The sequence below is a fragment of the Sesamum indicum genome, linkage group LG1 (assembly GCF_026168435.1).
Source record: "Sesamum indicum cultivar Baizhima isolate 11 linkage group LG1, ASM2616843v1, whole genome shotgun sequence".
Classification (NCBI taxonomy): domain Eukaryota; kingdom Viridiplantae; phylum Streptophyta; class Magnoliopsida; order Lamiales; family Pedaliaceae; genus Sesamum; species Sesamum indicum.
Window position 1 is genome coordinate 18042199 of NC_142657.1, and position 19070 is coordinate 18061268.

The 19070-nt window shown below is 34.2% G+C and overlaps 3 protein-coding genes across 4 annotated transcripts; all 3 read left to right on the plus strand.

The window, feature by feature from the left end:
• The first annotated feature begins 347 nt into the window (after positions 1 to 347).
• Positions 348 to 6070, plus strand: LOC105166964 (AMP-dependent synthetase and ligase family protein). The gene is made up of 6 exons (XM_020695089.2): positions 348 to 1555; positions 2813 to 3002; positions 3487 to 3632; positions 3714 to 3781; positions 4180 to 4282; positions 5619 to 6070. The coding sequence occupies exons 1-6, from the start codon at positions 515 to 517 to the stop codon at positions 5781 to 5783; spliced, it is 1713 nt and encodes a 570-aa protein (XP_020550748.2). The 5' UTR covers positions 348 to 514; the 3' UTR covers positions 5784 to 6070.
• A 417-nt stretch (positions 6071 to 6487) lies between these two features.
• LOC105166980 (putative late blight resistance protein homolog R1A-10) lies at positions 6488 to 9408 on the plus strand. 2 transcript variants are annotated; one of them, XM_088877590.1, is made up of 2 exons: positions 6488 to 8365; positions 8455 to 8673. In XM_088877590.1, the coding sequence occupies exons 1-2, from the start codon at positions 6608 to 6610 to the stop codon at positions 8533 to 8535; spliced, it is 1839 nt and encodes a 612-aa protein (XP_088733716.1). In that variant the 5' UTR covers positions 6488 to 6607; the 3' UTR covers positions 8536 to 8673. The 2 variants fall into 2 exon arrangements, with proteins under 2 accessions (XP_088733716.1, XP_011084823.2); XM_011086521.2 differs by having other exon boundaries at positions 6493 to 9408.
• Positions 9409 to 11621: 2213 nt separating this feature from the next.
• LOC105166317 (putative late blight resistance protein homolog R1B-16) lies at positions 11622 to 14541 on the plus strand. The gene is given in 1 exon segment (XM_011085628.3): positions 11622 to 14541. A coding segment is annotated over 1 exon segment (2610 nt). The 5' UTR covers positions 11622 to 11772; the 3' UTR covers positions 14383 to 14541.
• Positions 14542 to 19070: the final 4529 nt, after the last annotated feature.

The following is a 19070-nucleotide window of genomic DNA, read 5'->3' on the forward strand; positions in this document are numbered from 1 at the left end:
ATTAAATTTTTAATAAATAAATTAATTTATGCATACTATTCGAGCGTGCTTCCATTATTGATAATTTTATCACAAAATGGATAAAAATTTAACCAGAATTAATGGATCAAATTATTTCATTAGATGTATGTTAAAATTAAATTTGACTAAATCAAATTAATTATAAAATTAGTATGATGCACTTGTAATGATCACTTTATTGAAATTATATATTATTATATTATAAATATATTATATTTATTATATAATTAATTTAGATGGGATGAAAATGGAGGTAGAATAGATTTCCGTATTTTAATGAGTATGAAGGGTGGAGACGGCAATGTGAAGTTGGTTATGATTTTATCCTAAAAGACGACGACAAGTTAATAAAATATTGCAGCAGCCATCACAAATTCACAACATGAATGTCTGAAATCTGAATCTCTCTCTACACTCTCAACAATAAGAACACTGTCGCCACATTCCCCAATCCAGCTACCTTCACCATATCATCACCATCAACCTCATTCCCATGGCCGACACTCAATCCTCTCACATCATCATCGATCCCAGAAATGGCTTCTGCCCACAAACCAAGATTTACCACAGCCTCCGCCCCGCCGTCCCTCTACCCCCACCGTCTCAGCCCCTCTCCATCATTCAATACGCCCTCTCCCTCCTCCACTCCCCCACCACCGCCTCCTCCTCCACCCTCTCCACCACAATCTTCCTCATCGACTCCGCCTCCGGCCGTCACCTCACCTACTCGACCTTCCTCCAACAAGTGGCTTCCCTCTCATCCTCCCTCAAGGCCCTCCATCCTTCCCTCTCCAATAAGGATGTCGCATTCGTCCTCTCCCCGCCGTCTCTCCACATCCCCGTCCTCTATTTCTCTCTCCTTTCTCTCGGCGTCGCCCTTTCGCCGTCCAATCCATCGTCTTCTCCTTCTGAGATAGACCACCAAATCCGGCTCACTAAACCCGCAGTCGCCTTCGCCACTTCGGATATCTCTCGTAAACTCCCTGCAAATATCCCCGTTATCCTCCTCGATTCGCCGCAATTCCTCTCCATGCTTGAATCGAAAGTTTCAGGCCCTACAAACGACGCCGCTGTAAATCAATCGGACACCGCCGCAATCCTTTACTCTTCCGGCACCACCGGAAAAGTGAAAGGCGTCGTGATAACCCACCGAAACTTGATAGCATTGATCGCGGGGTTGTACCACAACAAGTTGGCAAAGGATGAGGAAGAAAACACCCACTCAGTATCACTTTTCACGCTGCCGTTGTTTCACGTTTTCGGGTTTTTCATGCTGATAAGAGCCGCATCCATGGGAGAGAGTGTAGTTCTGATGGAGAAATTCGATTTTGTTAAAATGCTGGAGGCGGTCGCGAGACACAGGGTGACGTATATTCCGGTGACACCGCCGCTGGTGGTGGCGATGGCGAAGTCAGATTTGGTGGACAAGTATGACTTGAGCTCACTCCGGTCTCTGGGCTGCGGCGGAGCACCGCTGGGGAAGGAGGTTTCCGAGCGGTTCAGGAAGAAGTTCCCTCACGTGGAGATTTTCCAGGTAAAGCAAACCAGTCACATACGTCATTTTTCTTCTTTTCTTTTCTTTATTTTTTTTCTAACCAAAGTTTAGCTGTAATAATGGAGTTTTGTGTGTGTGTTTTAGTGTTTGATTAGTCGGAATTATTATTGAATTTTAAGCATAGCGCGTGACTGCCTTTTTGGACAAGTTGTTAGGGTACTTTGTCGTTATCTGTTAAAGTATGTAGGCTTTTGGGTTCGATTGATTGATGAACATGAACTAGGACGTTTGATGTTTTATAATATAATAATGTATTTAAAAAGGTCCAAGTGTAGAAACCAAAAACATTCTCTTGCTCCATCCTTTACGGGATTAGTAAAGCATTTTGTTGCTTATAATATAATATGTAATTTATTTCATCATTCAATACGTTCAAATACAAAAAATTAATTTAATATATAAACCCATAATCATAGAACTCGAACTCACAAACTTTTAGTTGTGAGGCGTTAACCTTACCAATCAAGTAAGGGCTCACCGGCCATAAATTGACTTAGATAAGTTTATCTAAAGATTTTATAAACTCATGCATTTTATAAAATATTAGATTGTATTTTAGAAATATGATCCTGAAATATTTAAATAAAATAAGACAATGAAGAAAAAAATGAGATCAAGAAAATTATTTACTATGAGCAATTTTGTAATCAGTATGTATAAATTGAAAGAGTTTGTTAAGATTTTAAGAGCAATTAGGAAGTTTATAGTTTTTAAGAAAGAGTTTATAATCTCATAATTTGTTTTTGGATTTTGTAATCTCTTTTGTATTTGAGTAAAGTTGATAATTATATTTTCTATTAGTTTAGAATTATTAGTGATTTCATATAAATATATTAATTAAAACTTATAGTATTAGTTTATTAAGTTATGGATAGAAAAACTTGTACATAAATTTATATATAAACAAGTAAACATTGCGACGAGAATTGTAGTAAAATATTTCCAATGAAAATTTGTATGAATAAACATTGTTTTTTGTGTTTCTAATGCTAGAAAGGAGATGTTTTAAGACTTTGTGGAGCTATTTATTAGTTTATTAAGTTATGCATCGAAAAACTTGTATATATATTTATATACAAAAAAGTAATATTCGCGACGAGAATTCTAGTCAGAATATTTCCAGTGGAAAATCTATAAACAAAAATATGTTTTGTGTTTCTGATGCTAGAAAGGGGATGTTTTTAAGTTTTGTAGAGCTGTTTATGTTTTGTAGCAGTAATTGAAGTTATTTGTTAGGGCTATGGTTTGACTGAGACTTCGGGAGGGGCAACACGAACAATAGGGCCCGAGGAGGCAACACGACATGGATCTGCAGGCCGGTTGTCTGAGAACATGGAAGCCAAGATAGTTGATCCTCAGACCGGAGAGGCCTTGCCCCCCGGACAACGTGGCGAACTATGGTTGCGAGGACCTGCAGTTATGAAAGGTTGTTAAGTTGATGGACTTGATTGGCCTTTAGTATTTTGCATGCAAATTATTTCCTACCCAATTGAGGATGAAGGACCTTTTATTACACTTTGGATCACATTCACTGCGTGTATTGTATGAACTGCAGTTACTGCACCTTTATATTATAGTCTAATTTAATTATATTGTTTTTTTTACTTTGAAAAAGACCAGTTGTCAACGACATACTGGTGTGACATGAACGTGCGATAAAAGATTCACACCGTCAGTTGAGCCACTTATTCCACTATCAATACCTGCTGGTCCCAAGTAGTAAAAGAAGGTTTAGAGTGGCTGAATGAACTTTTTTAACTATTCCTACAGTGAAATTCATGTGCTTGGAATGATCAACAGCAGCTGGTAATTGAGGAAACTGGCAAGAAAAAAGAAAAGCTTGATGCTGGATAATTTTATTACATTCTTAATTTTTGCAAGTGACCTTAAATGCTGTGTGAAACTGACAGGTTATGCTGGAGATGATGCAGCAACGGCCGCAACACTGGATTCAGAAGGCTGGTTAAAGACGGGGGATCTATGTTACTTCGACTCTGACGGGTTTCTCTTCATTGTCGATCGGTTAAAAGAACTGATTAAATACAAGGCTTATCAGGTTATCATTCTCTGCTTAGAAATCTTTCCTGAAACTAATTTGCATCACTAATGTTGTCTGATGAAAGACGAGATCTTGCAGGTTCCTCCAGCTGAGCTCGAACATTTACTTCAATCGATTCCTGAAGTTGCTGATGCAGCTGTTATTCCGTAAGCTTTCTCGTATTCTCGTAGTCGGGTCATCTATATCAGTCTGCCTTGAGCCGAATCAAGTTGCAAAGTTGAATAGTTATTTCATATGAGTATTATAGTGAAACAAGGCTGTCTCTGGTTCATTTCGTAAATTTTAAATAAAAATGTGTTTTGGTTTTTATATGGGTTAAAAAAACCATCTCATCTTATTAGAGAGGAGAATCATACAATATTAATATCCATGTATTTGCATTTTCAAGCAGATAATTGCATGTTTGCTTACGGAAATGGTTCTGTTTTATTGTAGATGTTGCTCTCAAAATGTTTGATTATCCGATACTATGAGCACGCACTTACTTTAGTTTGGGAATATTCAACTAACTTCTTGTGATTTTACTACATGCATCGAGGAGCAGATATCCTGATGAAGAAGCAGGTCAGATTCCCATGGCGTATATTGTGAGAAAACCCGGTAGCACTATCTCCGCAACTGAAATAATGGATTCAATCGCGAAACAGGCATGTCAACTTACTTCTGTTGCTTTTACTTTTCTCTGCAGTACTTTTCTAATGTGACGGTTTGTTGCTCGAGTCTGTTTCTTTTCATTTTTCACTTTTTAACATAATGGCTTTTCGTGTCTGAATATTACCTAATTTGGATTTGCTCCTTACATCTGGATAGGGTCAATTGCATTTTAACCTATGTAATAATACTGATAGACAAAAAGTCCCCCTAAACGAAAGTAAGCAACATGACCCCTTGAACTTTTGAAAAAGAAGCACATCGTCTCCCTTGTGAGGGGATCCCATTTGCCCTTTTTTTCATTTACCTTATTTTTTAGGGGATTGTCTGTTGCGCTTAATCTCGTCTTAGATATTAAAATGTATTAGGGGTGTTTTGAACATAACCATGAACTTATGAAACATAAACTTCATACATTTGATGAACCACATATGTTTAAGCACTTGTGGCCGCTCATTTTGAGATTCCTTTTAACTTTCCATGGACGGCGTATATGCTATATCTGGCTGTTAAGGTTCATCTTCACTTTGTATGATATGTTTTTTGCATGTACTATTACATCCTAGGCTAATCAAATGTTCTTTTGCGTTATATCCTAGGATTACTACCGTCTTTTGTAACTGGCTAATGACTAATTAATCAACGTAACTTTGTTTATCTTTCCCAATAACAATTCAGGCTACCAATCCCATTAGACAAAGTAAACATTTCTTATCGGCCAATAAAGTAGAAACTTGTGTATAAACAAAGTGAACATTAGCGTCCTTTTGTATCTCTCCGGGTATGCCCGGAATACTCTGTAAATAATTACTGGATGAATGAAAACTTACATTTGACCCAAAAAAGAAAAAAAAGTGAACATTAGTGAAAAGGAAGGATTTGGAAAAACATTTCAAACAACTACATGTTAAAGAGATTTGAAATCGGACTTGTAATTAGCCAAACCAAGTATTTGTTTTCATGGATTTGAAATCTTTGATTTCAAAATTTTCAATCTAAATACAACGTTGGGAAATTCACAATGATGATTCTAGGGTCCATATGAAATTTCTGCTTTATTTACACTTGCACTTTACTTTTGTTTTTGGATAAATTACATCGACACCCCATCAGGTAGTGTTACAATATGCAAATACCCTATGTACATTGCAAAATTACAAGTACCCCCCCAATATTATTTATTTCAGAGAGTATACTTATAATTATAACTACAAGTTCATGGGATGGAGTGTTTATGTAGTTAAATTTAAGTGCAAGTATGTCGATGTAATTTACATTTGTCTTTCTTATTACCTTCTGGGAAAAATATAATGATTGTTTCTTTCATCATAGGTTGCTCCCTATAAAAAGATACGTCGTGTAGCATTTATCAACTCAATTCCAAAATCTCCAGCAGGGAAGATCCTACGGAGGGAGCTGGTTAGTTCTCCAGCAGGGAAGATCCTACGGAGGGAGCTGGTTAGTCTTGCATGTTCGACCGCTTCCTCTAAATTGTGAATTGATAGGATATACCTAGTACCAACCGCGACCCGTTCAGAGGGAGTTGGTTGTGCGCTGCAAGACCAGACGTCGTCGCCCATTCTTGCAAATACTTCTATGTTCAGGCACATAGTGATGAGATGATATGAAGGTTGATGGTTGCACAGTTTCTCAATCCAAAGATGGGAATTAGCCCCATGCAGTGTACTGCTTTAGCAAATATTTTTTTCCTTCTATTTTGATCCTACAACACTGGATGAAACATTTGAACAAGTCATTTTCAAGGAAGAGATGTTACAATGGCATTTCATGTGGCAAAATGACGTGTGTTTCAACATGGCATTCCGGTCAAATGAAAATTCAAAGATGGACCAAATTTATCAATGTAGGATCAAATTTGACAAAAAATGGCAAAATGTGAGATGTATTGGATTAAATGCGTCAATAACAGGACTAAATGTGTAAATCAAATAAATTACAGGACAAAAAGTACTAACAATATGAAGTTTTGGATTAGAAATGTAATTTGCCTTTTATACATTTATAACTAAAAAGGCCTGAAAATGAAAATATATAATGCTTGGAATATATTTTTTGAAAGGTGTTTGAAAAGTAGGAAAAATATTCCAAAAAGGTGGAAACACTTTTCTGATTCCATTACATTAAATTAATTAATTATGATGATAAGGATTCAGCAACCACTACATTGACTTACATGTTCTTCCACGTCAAGTCTTGAACTATTGGTCCCATGAGATGTTCAAAATCAGAAGTTGCATTGCAAATGCTTAAACAACTCTGAGTTGTGTGTTTGTGTTTTCGGAGAAGATCAGGATTCAGGAATGGCTTATGCTGCTCTTGTTTCTCTTGCTCAAACACTGGAGCAGATAATGAATCATCATCAATATTGTTCTATTCCTCTTATTTGTGAGGAGCAACTATTTGAATCTCTCCAAGAAAAGTTGAGCTTCTTGCAAGCTTTTCTGGTGGATTATTCACAGAACGGTGGAGAAACAGTTGAAGGATTGGAAGGAAGAATCAACGACATGGTCTATAGAGCAGAAGATATCATTGAATTCCAATTTTCACATCATATTAGCTCAGAAGATACCGAATTCCATATTTCGAATCAGATTAGGCCACAAGACAATTGCTGTGGATTTAAGAAGGGTCTTAAGTTGATTTCTGCTATGCAAAAGGCAGCTTCTTCACTAAATTCTTGTAAGAGGTCTATGGAGCTTGAGCTCCTTAACTTGGATGACTTGCAGATGGTGATGGAACAGCTTGATTCTATTATTGAACAAGTGATGAGCATCCAAAAGAGCAGCAAAGTTGAAGATGTGCAATGCAGTTACACTTCAGCTCCGGCTTCATCAGGGGGCGCACCAAATGATGGGAACAAGATGGTAGGATTTGATGAGGATATTGTGGCGTTAAAAGCTCGGCTATGTGGAGAATCATCCAAACTCCAGATTATTTCAATTGTAGGGATGGGCGGTATTGGTAAGACTACTTTGGCTAGCAATATTTTCAATGATTCACTTGTTGTGTATCATTTTCATTCTCGTGTGTGGATAACTGTATCTCAAGAATATCATCTACGGGAAGTTCTTGTGTCCCTTGTTGCTTCTCTGAATGATCAGAAAACTGTGGATTTAAGTAACAAGACGGATGAAGAACTAGCAGAGTATGTATACAAAAGTTTGAAGGGTAGGACTTATCTCATTGTAATGGATGATATGTGGAGTATAACAACTTGGGATGATGTGTGGAGATTGTTTCCAGATGACAACAACGGAAGTCGGGTCTTGATAACCACTAGGCTATCGGATGTGGCTGTGTATGCATCTTCTACCCCACTTCATCAGATGCGCTTCTTAGATGAGGAGAGGAGTTGGAATCTACTTCGTGACAAGGTGTTTGAACAACAAAGTTGCCCAGCTGAATTCGAGAGAATTGGAAGAAAGATTGCTAAAAGTTGTGGAGGACTTCCTCTTGCAATTGCTGTGGCTGCAGGAATTCTCACAAATTGTAATAGGACTCAACATCATTGGCTGAAAATTGCAAGAAACATTACCTTAGCTGTGGCAACAAATGATGATCAAATCTCAAAGATATTGACTTTGAGTTATGACCATTTACCATGGCAGCTGAAAGCATGTTTTCTGTATATGGGAGGTTTCCCAGAAGACTACAATATTCCAGTCTCCAAACTCACCAAGTTGTGGGTAGCTGAGGGATTTCTGGAACCGAATGGGCCTAAAAGCTTAGAAGAATTAGCAGAGGAGTATTTGGAAGATCTTATTAAAAGAAATCTTGTTCTGATCATTAGAAAGAGATCCAATGGAAAAATTAGATTCTGCGGGTTGCATGATCTCTTGAGGGACTTGTGCATACAAAAGGCTCGGATGAAGGAATTTTTTCATGTCACCAATAATTCTGCAAGAGACATCCAAAACCAACGTCGTCTGAGTATTCATTTTGACATTTCTGATGGATTACTGGATAAATGTGCCTGTGCCTCGCCTATCCGTTCAATGTTGGTTTTCCGCAGCTCTGTTGCATCATTATCCTTTCTACGAGGCTTTAGACTACTAAGGGTACTGGATTTATTACGAACAGTGTTACTCTTTATGCCACCTGAAATAACACAACTATTTTTTCTGAGATTTCTTGCTCTCACTGGCAGACTCAAGGTCCCTCCATCAATATCAAAACTTCAGAACCTTCAGACCTTAATGATTCGTATGTACAGATGGGAAACAGGTGACAGCATATTATTTCTACCAATTGAGATTTGGGAAATGCGACAGTTAAGGCATCTTATCGTTTTTGAAGGAAGCATGTTACCCACTCCTTTGGCTGCTGCACCAAGTGGTAGGCGAGTTCTAGAAAATCTGCAAACACTCTTTGTTGACAACTTCAAATTCACAAGCAATGCCATTGAAATGATGCCCAACTTAAAGAAGTTGAAAGTCTACTATTGTGATGTGTTCACAGCAGTGTGGGCAAAGTACTGCCTCAGCAATCTGGTCCATCTGTGCCTACTTGAAACTTTGAGTCTCATGTTTAGGCCTGTTGGGTTGGAAGTGAATCCTTTCCCTGCCAACTTTGCTTTACCATCCACACTTCAGAAGTTAACTCTAACCGACTGCGCACTTCCTTGGCAAGATATGGCGGTCATTCATTCATTGCCTAATCTTGAAGTACTCAAATTAAGGGACGATGCGTTTATGGGGGAAAAGTGGGAATGCAGTGAAGGGGAGTTCCCAAGGCTGAAATTCCTGCTAATGGAGTTGTTGAATCTCAAATGTTGGCAAGTAGAAAGCAGTCACTTCCCACGCCTTGAGCGCCTAATCATCAAACGTTGTTGGCGATTAGACGAAATCCCTTGTGAGATTGGAGACATACCAACTCTTGAGTTGATTGAGGTACCTATAGGCCTAGGAAGAAAGTCTGCAGCTGATTCAGCAGTTTTGATTCAGGAAGAACAAAGAAGCCTGGGAAATGATCTCCTTCAAGTTCGTATCCATTCTAAGTAATACAAGAACAATATTAATCAATGCAAAATTTCTCTTTCCATTGCTTATTACATCATTTGCTCCTCTCTTACCATGGAAGCACTTCATCTTTAAACCTACTACTTCTCTTATCTCCACTATAAAATATCTTAGCTAATAACATTTAGTAGAAAAATAAATACAGAAGCATGCTACTAATAAAAAAATATTTTATTATGATGTCACCAACAATTTTGCAAGAGGCATCCAAAAACCGCGTCGTCTGAGTATTCATTCTGAAATTTCTTCTAACTTTGTGGCCTATCCATTCTATTTTGTATTTCCCTTGGGAAATTGCATCATTATCCTTTCTACAAGGCTATAGACTACTAAAGGATACTGGATTTATCTTACCCACCAATTTGGACACCTGATCTTAATATTTCTGGAACATGTTGTATTTCGACCTTAACATGATAAATAAGAATAGTTGTTCAGACAACCTTGATAGATCATCGCAATATGCTCCATTATGGCAGAAACTAGGACATACCTAACCAAAAGCAGGTGGAGTCGAATTAAGACCCACCGACTCTAATAAGAGGAAAAATAATCAAGCCCAACACCATAAAAAAACCATTATATAATCTTAATTCATATGCTAGTAATCATTCCAATGCATCATTGAAACTAGAGTTGGCTCATTACAAGATACAAGAGGATCACAAACACCCATTGTTGTGTCTCGTCATGTGGTGTTCAAGTGTAACAATTATCCACAAACTCCTTTCTAAGCAAAGCCTACATAACCTCATCTTTGGTTTTAAATTTACAATTTTTACGTTTACAGTATGTCCATCTAATTTTCACATTATCCATAAATGCATGTTGATTTTTAACTTAAATTATAGAATTATAAACACCCACCTCAAACACCTATGTAATTCGTACATTTTCATGTATGTTTTTTTCCGGTACATTTACTATTTTAATTATCTTAAGATTGTTACCAAAAGCATGCACACAAAAACACAATTTAAAGAAAGTACGTATTTACGGTACATTAGCAACATATTATGTTTAAATGAACCAAAATTCAATTAAAAACAACATATAAATAATTTCAAATAATAATGAAAGCATTTAATTATTTACGCTAATAAACAAGTTATTTATATTTAGTCTGCCTACAACATAATATTAACATACAAAGTAAAAACAAATTTTTACCTAGTTAATGATACATCGCTGTTTCACTTTATACACAGTCACTTGACTAAAATCTAATCTAAAAAATTCAATGTAAGATATAAAAAATAATAAAAATTAATGCTTAATTAGTACATAAAAATTGTAATTACAAATACAAGATTACGAGATGTGTTTGTAATTTAGCCCCATTTCAGTGTATTGCTTTTGCAAATATTTTTTTCTTCTACGTCAATTCTACAACACTAGGTGAAATACTTGAACAAGGCATTGTCAAGAGATAGATGCAACAATATTATTAACCTCACTCCATATAAACAGGAAGTTAAAAAAGAAAAAGAAAAGCTGGCTATCGTTTTCATTTATCACCAGTTACTTTTTGTCCAATGACTATAATTTGATAATAATATTTTATAATAATTATACTTTTTTTTTATTATATTTACTTATGTACAAGTATAAAAATATGACAAGTATTTGAATAACTATTTAAAACCTTAATATATATTATGAACATTAAATCTAAAGAAAACTTGCATTTATATCATACAAGGGTTTAATGCAATTTATCCTTATGATATTGTAAATGAGTAAAAACTATCCCCTTGTAGAAAAAAAGTACCAATTTTTAACTGCTTGTATTTTTTAAAATGAAACAATTTACTACCTACCTAAGGAGGTAATTTATTTCATTTTAAAAATATAAGAAAATATTTTACTATTTTTTTATAAAAAAAGAATTTGCTCGTTTACAATATTAAAGAATTACGTATATTTTTCCTATCATATAATGGTGTTTATACAAATCCCTTTTGAGCTGTAAAAGTCAACTAAATTAAAAATCCAATTCGGCCTCAATGCTCTATTTGTTCTGTGATATCTAAAAATATATTGAGTTTGTCACATAAATAGATTTTTCTCTATTCAAAGTCATTATAAATATATCTTTTAAAATTATAATTGTAATTATAAATACACATTCTATTTAAAATTGAAACTTTATATACACTTCGAAGTGATTACAATAACATCTCATTATGGGTAAATTTATAATTTTAAAATTAAAAAAATAGAACATATTTATACAATTAAACATAATTTCGGGGGTCCCTATGTAATTTACCCAATAATTGGTCACCTTTTCTTTTGTGGTAGAAGTGGACAGCTGCAGAAATCGTCTGTGTTTTTCTTGATTGGGAATCAACACCATTTGCAACACATTAAAAGGAAACACTCCACTACCATCTACGACATGCCCTGCTGAAATCGTTCGTTTGAGGTTTTGGAGAAGATAAGTTATGGCTTATGCTGCTGTTGCTTCACTTGCCCAAACACTAGAACGCATAAATCATCATCATCATCAATATTGTTGTGTTCCTCTTATTTGTGAGGAGCAACTCTTTGAATCTCTCCTAGAAAAGTTGAGCTTCTTGCAAGCTTTTCTGGAGGATAATGCGCAGATCGGTGGAGAAACAGTTGAAGGATTGGAAGGAAGAATCAGGGACTTGGCGTATCGAGCAGAAGATATTATTGAATCCCATGTTTCAGATCAGATTAGCTCAGAACAGGAGAGGTACGTGGATCTTGAGCTCCAAAATTCTGAGAAGAAAGAGGTCGACTTGCAGATGGTGATGGAAGAAACCGATTCGATTATTGAACAAGTGATGAGCATCCAAAACAGCTGCACAGTTGAAGATGTGCAGTGCAGTTACGCTTCAGCTCTTCCTTCCTCAGGAGGAGCACCAAATGATGGGAACAAGATGGTGGGATTTGATGAGGACCTCTTGGAGTTAAAAGCTCGGCTCTGTGGAGAATCGTCTACACTCCAGATTATTTCAATTGTTGGGATGGGCGGTATTGGTAAGACTACTCTAGCTACAAATATTTTTAACGATTCACTTGTTGTGTATCATTTTCATATTCGTGTGTGGACAACTGTATCTCAAGATTATCATCTACGCCAAGTTCTTCTTGCCCTTGTTGCTTCTTTGACTGATCAGAAAACTACGGATTTAAGTAACATGATGGATGAAGAACTAGCCGAGTGTGTCTACAAAACTTTAAAGGGTAGGACTTATCTCATTGTAATGGATGATATGTGGAGTACAAAAACTTGGGATGATGTGAGGAGATTTTTTCCGGATGACAACAATGGAAGTCGGGTCTTGATAACCACCAGGCTACCTGATGTGGTTGTGTATGCATCTTCGAGCCCACTTCATCAGATGCGCTTCTTAGATGAGGAGTGGAGCTGGAATCTACTTCGTGACAAGGTGTTTGAACAACAAAGTTGCCCACCCGATTTAGAGAGAATCGGCAGAACTATTGCTCAAAGCTGTGGCGGACTTCCCCTTGCAATTGCTGTGGTTGCTGGAATTCTCGCAAAGGTGGACAGGACCCAATATCATTGGGAGAAGATTGTAGAAAATATAAGCGAAGCTGTGGCCTCAAATGATGAACACTTCTCAAAGATATTGACTTTGAGCTATGATCGTCTACCGTGTCATCTCAAAGCATGTTTCCTCTACATGGGAGGTTTCCCGGAGGATTACAGAATTCCAGTCTTCAAGCTCACCAAGTTATGGATAGCTGAGGGATTTCTAAAACCGAGTAGGCCTAAAAGCTTAGAAGAATTAGCAGAGGAATATTTGGAAGATCTTGTTAAAAGAAATCTTGTTCTGAACGTTAAAAAGAGATCCAATGGCAAAATTAGATTCTGTGGATTACATGATCTCTTGAGGGACTTATGCATGCAAAAAGCTCGAAAGGAGGAATTTCTTCATGTCGCCAACAATTCTGGAAAAGGCATACAAAACCAGCGTCGCTTGAGTATTCGTTTTGAAATTTCTAAAGAAATTGTGGATAAATGTGCATCTGTCTCGCCTATCCGTTCTATTTTGTATTTCCACTGGTACATTGCATCATTATCCTTTCTACGAGGCTATAGACTACTAAGGGTACTTGATCTATTGGAAGCATCCTTAGATTCTTTACGTCCTGAAATAACCCAACTGTTTCATCTAAGATTTCTTGCTCTCGGCCTAGACTGCCCAAAACTCAGTAACAGACTCAAGGTCCCTCCATCAATATCAAAACTTCATAATCTTCAGACCTTAATGATCCGTGCAGATGCCATATTACTTCTACCAATTGAGATATGGGAAATGCCACAGTTAAGGCATCTTATCTTTTTCCAAGAAAGAGGTTTACCTAGTCCTTTGGATGCTGCACCAAGTGGTGGGCATGTTCTAGAAAATCTGCAAACTCTCCGTGTGGACAACTTCAGATTCACAAGCACTGCCATTGAAACGATGCCCAACTTAAAGAAGTTGAAGGTTTACTATTATCATTTGTTCGTAGCAGTGTGGACGGAGTATTGCCTCAGCAATCTGGTCCATCTGTACCAACTTGAGACTCTGAATCTCTTGTTTATCAATTCTTTGATTTACAAAGAAAATCCTTTGCCTGCAAGCTTTGCTCTGCCACCCAATCTTTAGAAGTTAACTCTGAGTGGATGCACCATTCCATGGTGACATATGACGGTTATTGGTTCGTTGCCTAATCTTGAAGTACTCAAATTAAGGGACAATGCGTTTACAGGGAGAGAGTGGGAATGCAGCAGTAGTGAAGAGGGATTCCCAAGGCTGAAATTCTTGCTATTGGAGGGTTTGCATCTCAGACGTTGGCGAGTAGTAGAAAGCAGTTCATTTTTCCCATGCCTTGAGCGCCTCACCATCGGACGTTGCTGGACACTAGAGGAAATCCCTTGTGAGATTGGAGATATACCAACTCTTGAGTTGATTGAGGTAGGCCCGGTAAGGCAAATTGTTGCTGATTCTGCACTAAGAATCCAAGAAGAACAACGAAGCCTGGGAAACGATCTCCTTCAAGTTCGTATCCGATTCTAGCTAGCTACGTAAGAGAAGAACAATAATAATATTAACATCTTAATGACTTGTATGTGTATTTCCATTAATGCTCATATCATTGCCATCGTTCTTGTATACTTTGTTTTAGGAAAATTGTATTTTTCGTGGCTCATTTTTAATTTAGTCCCCTATAATATATATTTCTCTCATTATTTAACATTTACCCCCTTAAACTAATAAATATAACACTTACCCCTTGGTTGGACAAAAATACCCTTCATGCCTTGAATAATTATACTATTTTTAATATAATTTAGTATTTTGCATATTAAATCATCATTAAATTATTTTTTTAATAAGTGAAGAATTTAAATTAAAAGTGGAGTATATTTATAATAGATACACAGTAGAGTATAATATAACCAACAACTCATATATGCTTTTTTAAAATAAATTGACAAATATTATGCGCTTAACCAAAAGTTAAATATTTATTTAAAAAATAATAAATATATTATATCATAATTTTTAAAGAAAGTATGTTAAAAAAAACCGATATGTAATAATTCATTTTTATGTAAAAGAATAAATAGTTAATAACTTAATTTAAATACTAAATTAATAAAATATTTTCATGAAATTTTTTTGTATATTTATTGTATTCTTTTATTAGTTAACTTTTAGTCTATAAAAAAAATTCGAACTATTTAACTCACTAATTATATATATATATATATATATTTTTTTTTCAATTAAAAAAATTTAATTAAACATAAAATGCAAAATTAGTAAAAAAAAAAATCTTTGAACTAAATATATATATATAGTATAAGGGCAATATTGTGTAAAACTTTAATTGTAGGGGGTAAGTATTACATTTGTTAGTTTAGAGAGTAATTGTTACATGACGTATAGTTCCAAAGTGTATTTATATATTATTAAAAATAATTTTTCATTGACCAATAAAAAATTAAATATGAAAAACCCTTACAAGACTCATCAAAAACTCGTCATCTATTTAAACTTATTTAAATAAAATTATATTACATCCAAATTAAGAAATTTTAAACATAATCCAACTCAAAAAAAATTAGGTGGATTGAGTTGCAACCCTCTATTTTCACCCATTAAACCAACCCTAAATGTGATATAAAAGAGTATGGAGGAAGACAAGAGATTAAAATTATGACATAGCTACTTTAGATACATAATAATTTTTTAATTATTTATTGGCATTTAATTATTCTTTGTTTATTTATAAGGTAGACGCCCCTAAATTCTACAATCCAAGGCAAGCCCCAACAGCCCACTAAACATGTCTATATAAGTGGCACAAGAAGATTATCCTTATAATTAAAACTAAAACTAACCTGTCAACAGTGGTTTTGTAAAATATTGAATTTTTTTTAATCCAAATTAAATTTACGCGAATAAAGTCAATCACACAATAAATGTATCATGACATTGTCCATTTTTCTTAAACTGTACATCAGTTACACGACAAGTGTATTATATTTACTATATAATTAATTTCAACTCGGCCAAACTCGATCTGTATTAGAATTTTTCAAAATTTTAACAGAATCCCCTAACACGGGGTGGAAGTAATTAATATATTATCTTATAAGTTTGTTAAACTTTCTAATTATCTTGTCATGCCAACATCACCTTATGTGGCTAGCTAGTGCTGCAAGTATTGTTTGACTCGACCCAACACTATTATTCCAAAAAATTTGAAATTTTATCAAAGTTTAGACTTAATACTTAGGTATCCAATAATTTGTCTTCTTGTCCTAATTATTGTTGTCTAATGGGAATAGATGCCACTTTTCCCCCACCATCAAACTTACCACATTATTGATTCTTGTACACTTATAAGGAAGCAATTGAGAGGATTTCCACAAGCTTTTATTTTAATTTTTGTGTTTTATATCGTATTACATACACACTACAAGAACATAGGAAGTGCCGAATAATCTAAAAATTAAACATTGATAAACAAAATATATAGCTCGAAACTAAATGAATAAATAGCAAATACAAGTAGAGTAATTAATACGCTACAAATGCAAGAACATGAAAAGTGAAAATCGTGTATATATAAAACACGGAATAATATAAGTTTTATTAAATATTATAATAAATACAGCTCGAAATTGAATGATAATTTTTTTTAAAAAATAATTTATTAATTTATTTTTCCATATTCAGTAGCCTTTGGGCAAAGCAGTTCCAACTAGGGTTACCCCATCACAAACGTAAGAACATGAAAAATGAAAGAATAAAGTAGAATTTACACTTAAATTGAGTATGAAATGCAGAGTATATAAAGCTGAATGAATAAAAACTAATTTTCTTCAAAATATTATAGTAAATTTTTTTCCCATATTCTGTACTTATCTCATAAAAGCAGTTCAAACTAGGGTTAACGTACACCACAAACGCAAGAACATGAAAATAAATTATTTAAAAAATAAAGTAGAAAGTGCACTTAAACTATGCATAAACTGCGGAATATAAAATTAAACATGAGTACGAACAAAGCCAGCTCTCGAAATTTAATGAACAAAAAATAATTTTAAAAAAATAATATATTAGTTTCATTTCCCAGATTGAGTAACCTTTCCATAAAAGCTGTTCCAACTAGGGTTATGGTTACTATGTTAGGATTATTGAAATCCCCATAAAGCAGATTAAATCTAGGTATGCAACACTAATTAACAGCCCCAATATATATAATAAAATAAAATAAATTATAAATAATAATAATGAACCAAAGTTGGCAGTTCTTTATCTCATTTCTTGGACTTAAGAATCTATGATGGGACCAGATAACCAAAATAGTCCAACCTTATAATTGCAAACATCAACACGTGGCGCGAGCCCAGATGAGCCTTTCCCTCTTGAGCTAAGGACCTAATATTATTAGGAGCATTGAGAGCAGACAAGAAGAATATTTAAATATGTTTTTGCTTAATATAATATTTAGACCAACTTTTATTACATAGTGATGTGTTCAAACTCAAGTGGATGGCGTTCAATGAAATGATGAGGGAAGATAGATTTTGTTACCTAAATTTAGAAAGCAAAAGTCACAATATTTAAGATAGAGAACTGTACTTTTTTAATAATTATATATACATATGTATTAATTATCACATAATGTCTGTCTGGCAAAGAGATTAGTGTGTATATGTATATATATATATATATATATATACATATAATGTGTTTTAGGGCAGGTTGGGAATGCTGAAATCCAATTAAGATTTTGATTAGAACAAGATTTTTGGGACCACCATACCCTAAATCCTTCTAGAAGGGATTATTAAGATTTTTTGTGTTTCTAGCCTACTAAATAGTAGTATAGAATTATTGGCAGGCTGGGGAACTGTTTGCAATTTTTTTTATTTTTTATTTTCCTAGTGGGAACAGAATTTAAAGAAATTGTAGTTTTTGATTTTTGATTGTTGTGAAGTGAAAGTGTTTGAAATTAAAACTAAAAATAAAATGCAAAAATTGATAGGAAGAAACTTACAATTTTTAGTATAAATGGTTCAAAAACGGAAAAATTACAAACTCACATTTTATCTTTTTTTTTTTTTAAGAAAAATGACTGATAAGTGCTTAAAGTAAACCTTTACGAGCATAGTTGTTATGTAAATCTTGTCACACCTAGGATTAATTTCTTTTTTTTAAATCAAGAGATCAATGTGATTAGCTCAAAAATAATTTGATCAAAATTACAAAAGGACTAACTTATAGGACATAAAATGTAATTTTTTCAATAAAATTATTATGTACCATTAGAAGGAACTTTATTGTTGACTACATTTTATTGGATATAGACTAAAATCATAATAAATAATTATTATTAATTATAATTAAATAAAAATCGATGCAAAAACTTGAATTATCATATCACGGAAAACTAGCTTTGCCGTTGCTATGAGTCATAATAAATATTTTTGTCATGGCTGAATATTTCTAATTATGATAATTAAATATTAAATTTCTTCTAATATACCTTTTCATATATATATATACAGTAGAACATAAGTTAATGAATTATTTCCAATCTACTGAAGTGAAATCTATAAAAATATGACAATATTAAATTAAAATTTTTAAGATTATTACCACCAATAATGAAATAATCCAAGTTTGTAGTGTGCATGCAGTGATGGAAACATCCATAATACGGCAGTGTGATCTCATCTTGAGAAGGACATGTGGACGGTGGATCTTGTGATGACGATTCTTCAATATATCAAGCAAATCTTGACTTAATTATATATAAATTAATTAGGCCTGCATTAATATTTGTTCCTGATATTTTTTGTTTTGATGCCTTCAAAAGCGACTCATACCTATCCATCACCAAAATATCATTATTATTAGCTCTTGCTCAATACATCATCAATCTATATACATATATATATATATATATATAGGATTGAATACGAGAATAACGTGTATTTCAAATTATTATACGTTTTCAGTAATGTGGAGGATGCATGTTGGATAAACTTACGTATTATTTTTCAATTATATATATACATATATTGGATATGACCAATTGTATAGAATTTGATATGTTTTAAGTATCATGACCAGACATTTTATAATAAGTATTTGTAATTTTAGCCTCAAATCTTAGGTAGAAATGAATATCGGGAAAAATGCAAGTAATTTATCTCTCTGTATTTTTTAAATAAGCAAATTAT

Bases quoted from the DNA above. Each gene is read 5' to 3' on its own strand.
- LOC105166964 (XM_020695089.2), top strand. From the start codon at position 515: ATGGCCGACACTCAATCCTCTCACATCATCATCGATCCCAGAAATGGC. The intron at 3,633-3,713 runs GTTATCATTCTC...GAGATCTTGCAG, and splicing joins TTAAATACAAGGCTTATCAG to GTTCCTCCAGCTGAGCTCGA. The intron at 4,283-5,618 runs GCATGTCAACTT...CTTTCATCATAG, and splicing joins TGGATTCAATCGCGAAACAG to GTTGCTCCCTATAAAAAGAT.
- LOC105166980 (XM_011086521.2), top strand. From the start codon at position 6,608: ATGGCTTATGCTGCTCTTGTTTCTCTTGCTCAAACACTGGAGCAGATA.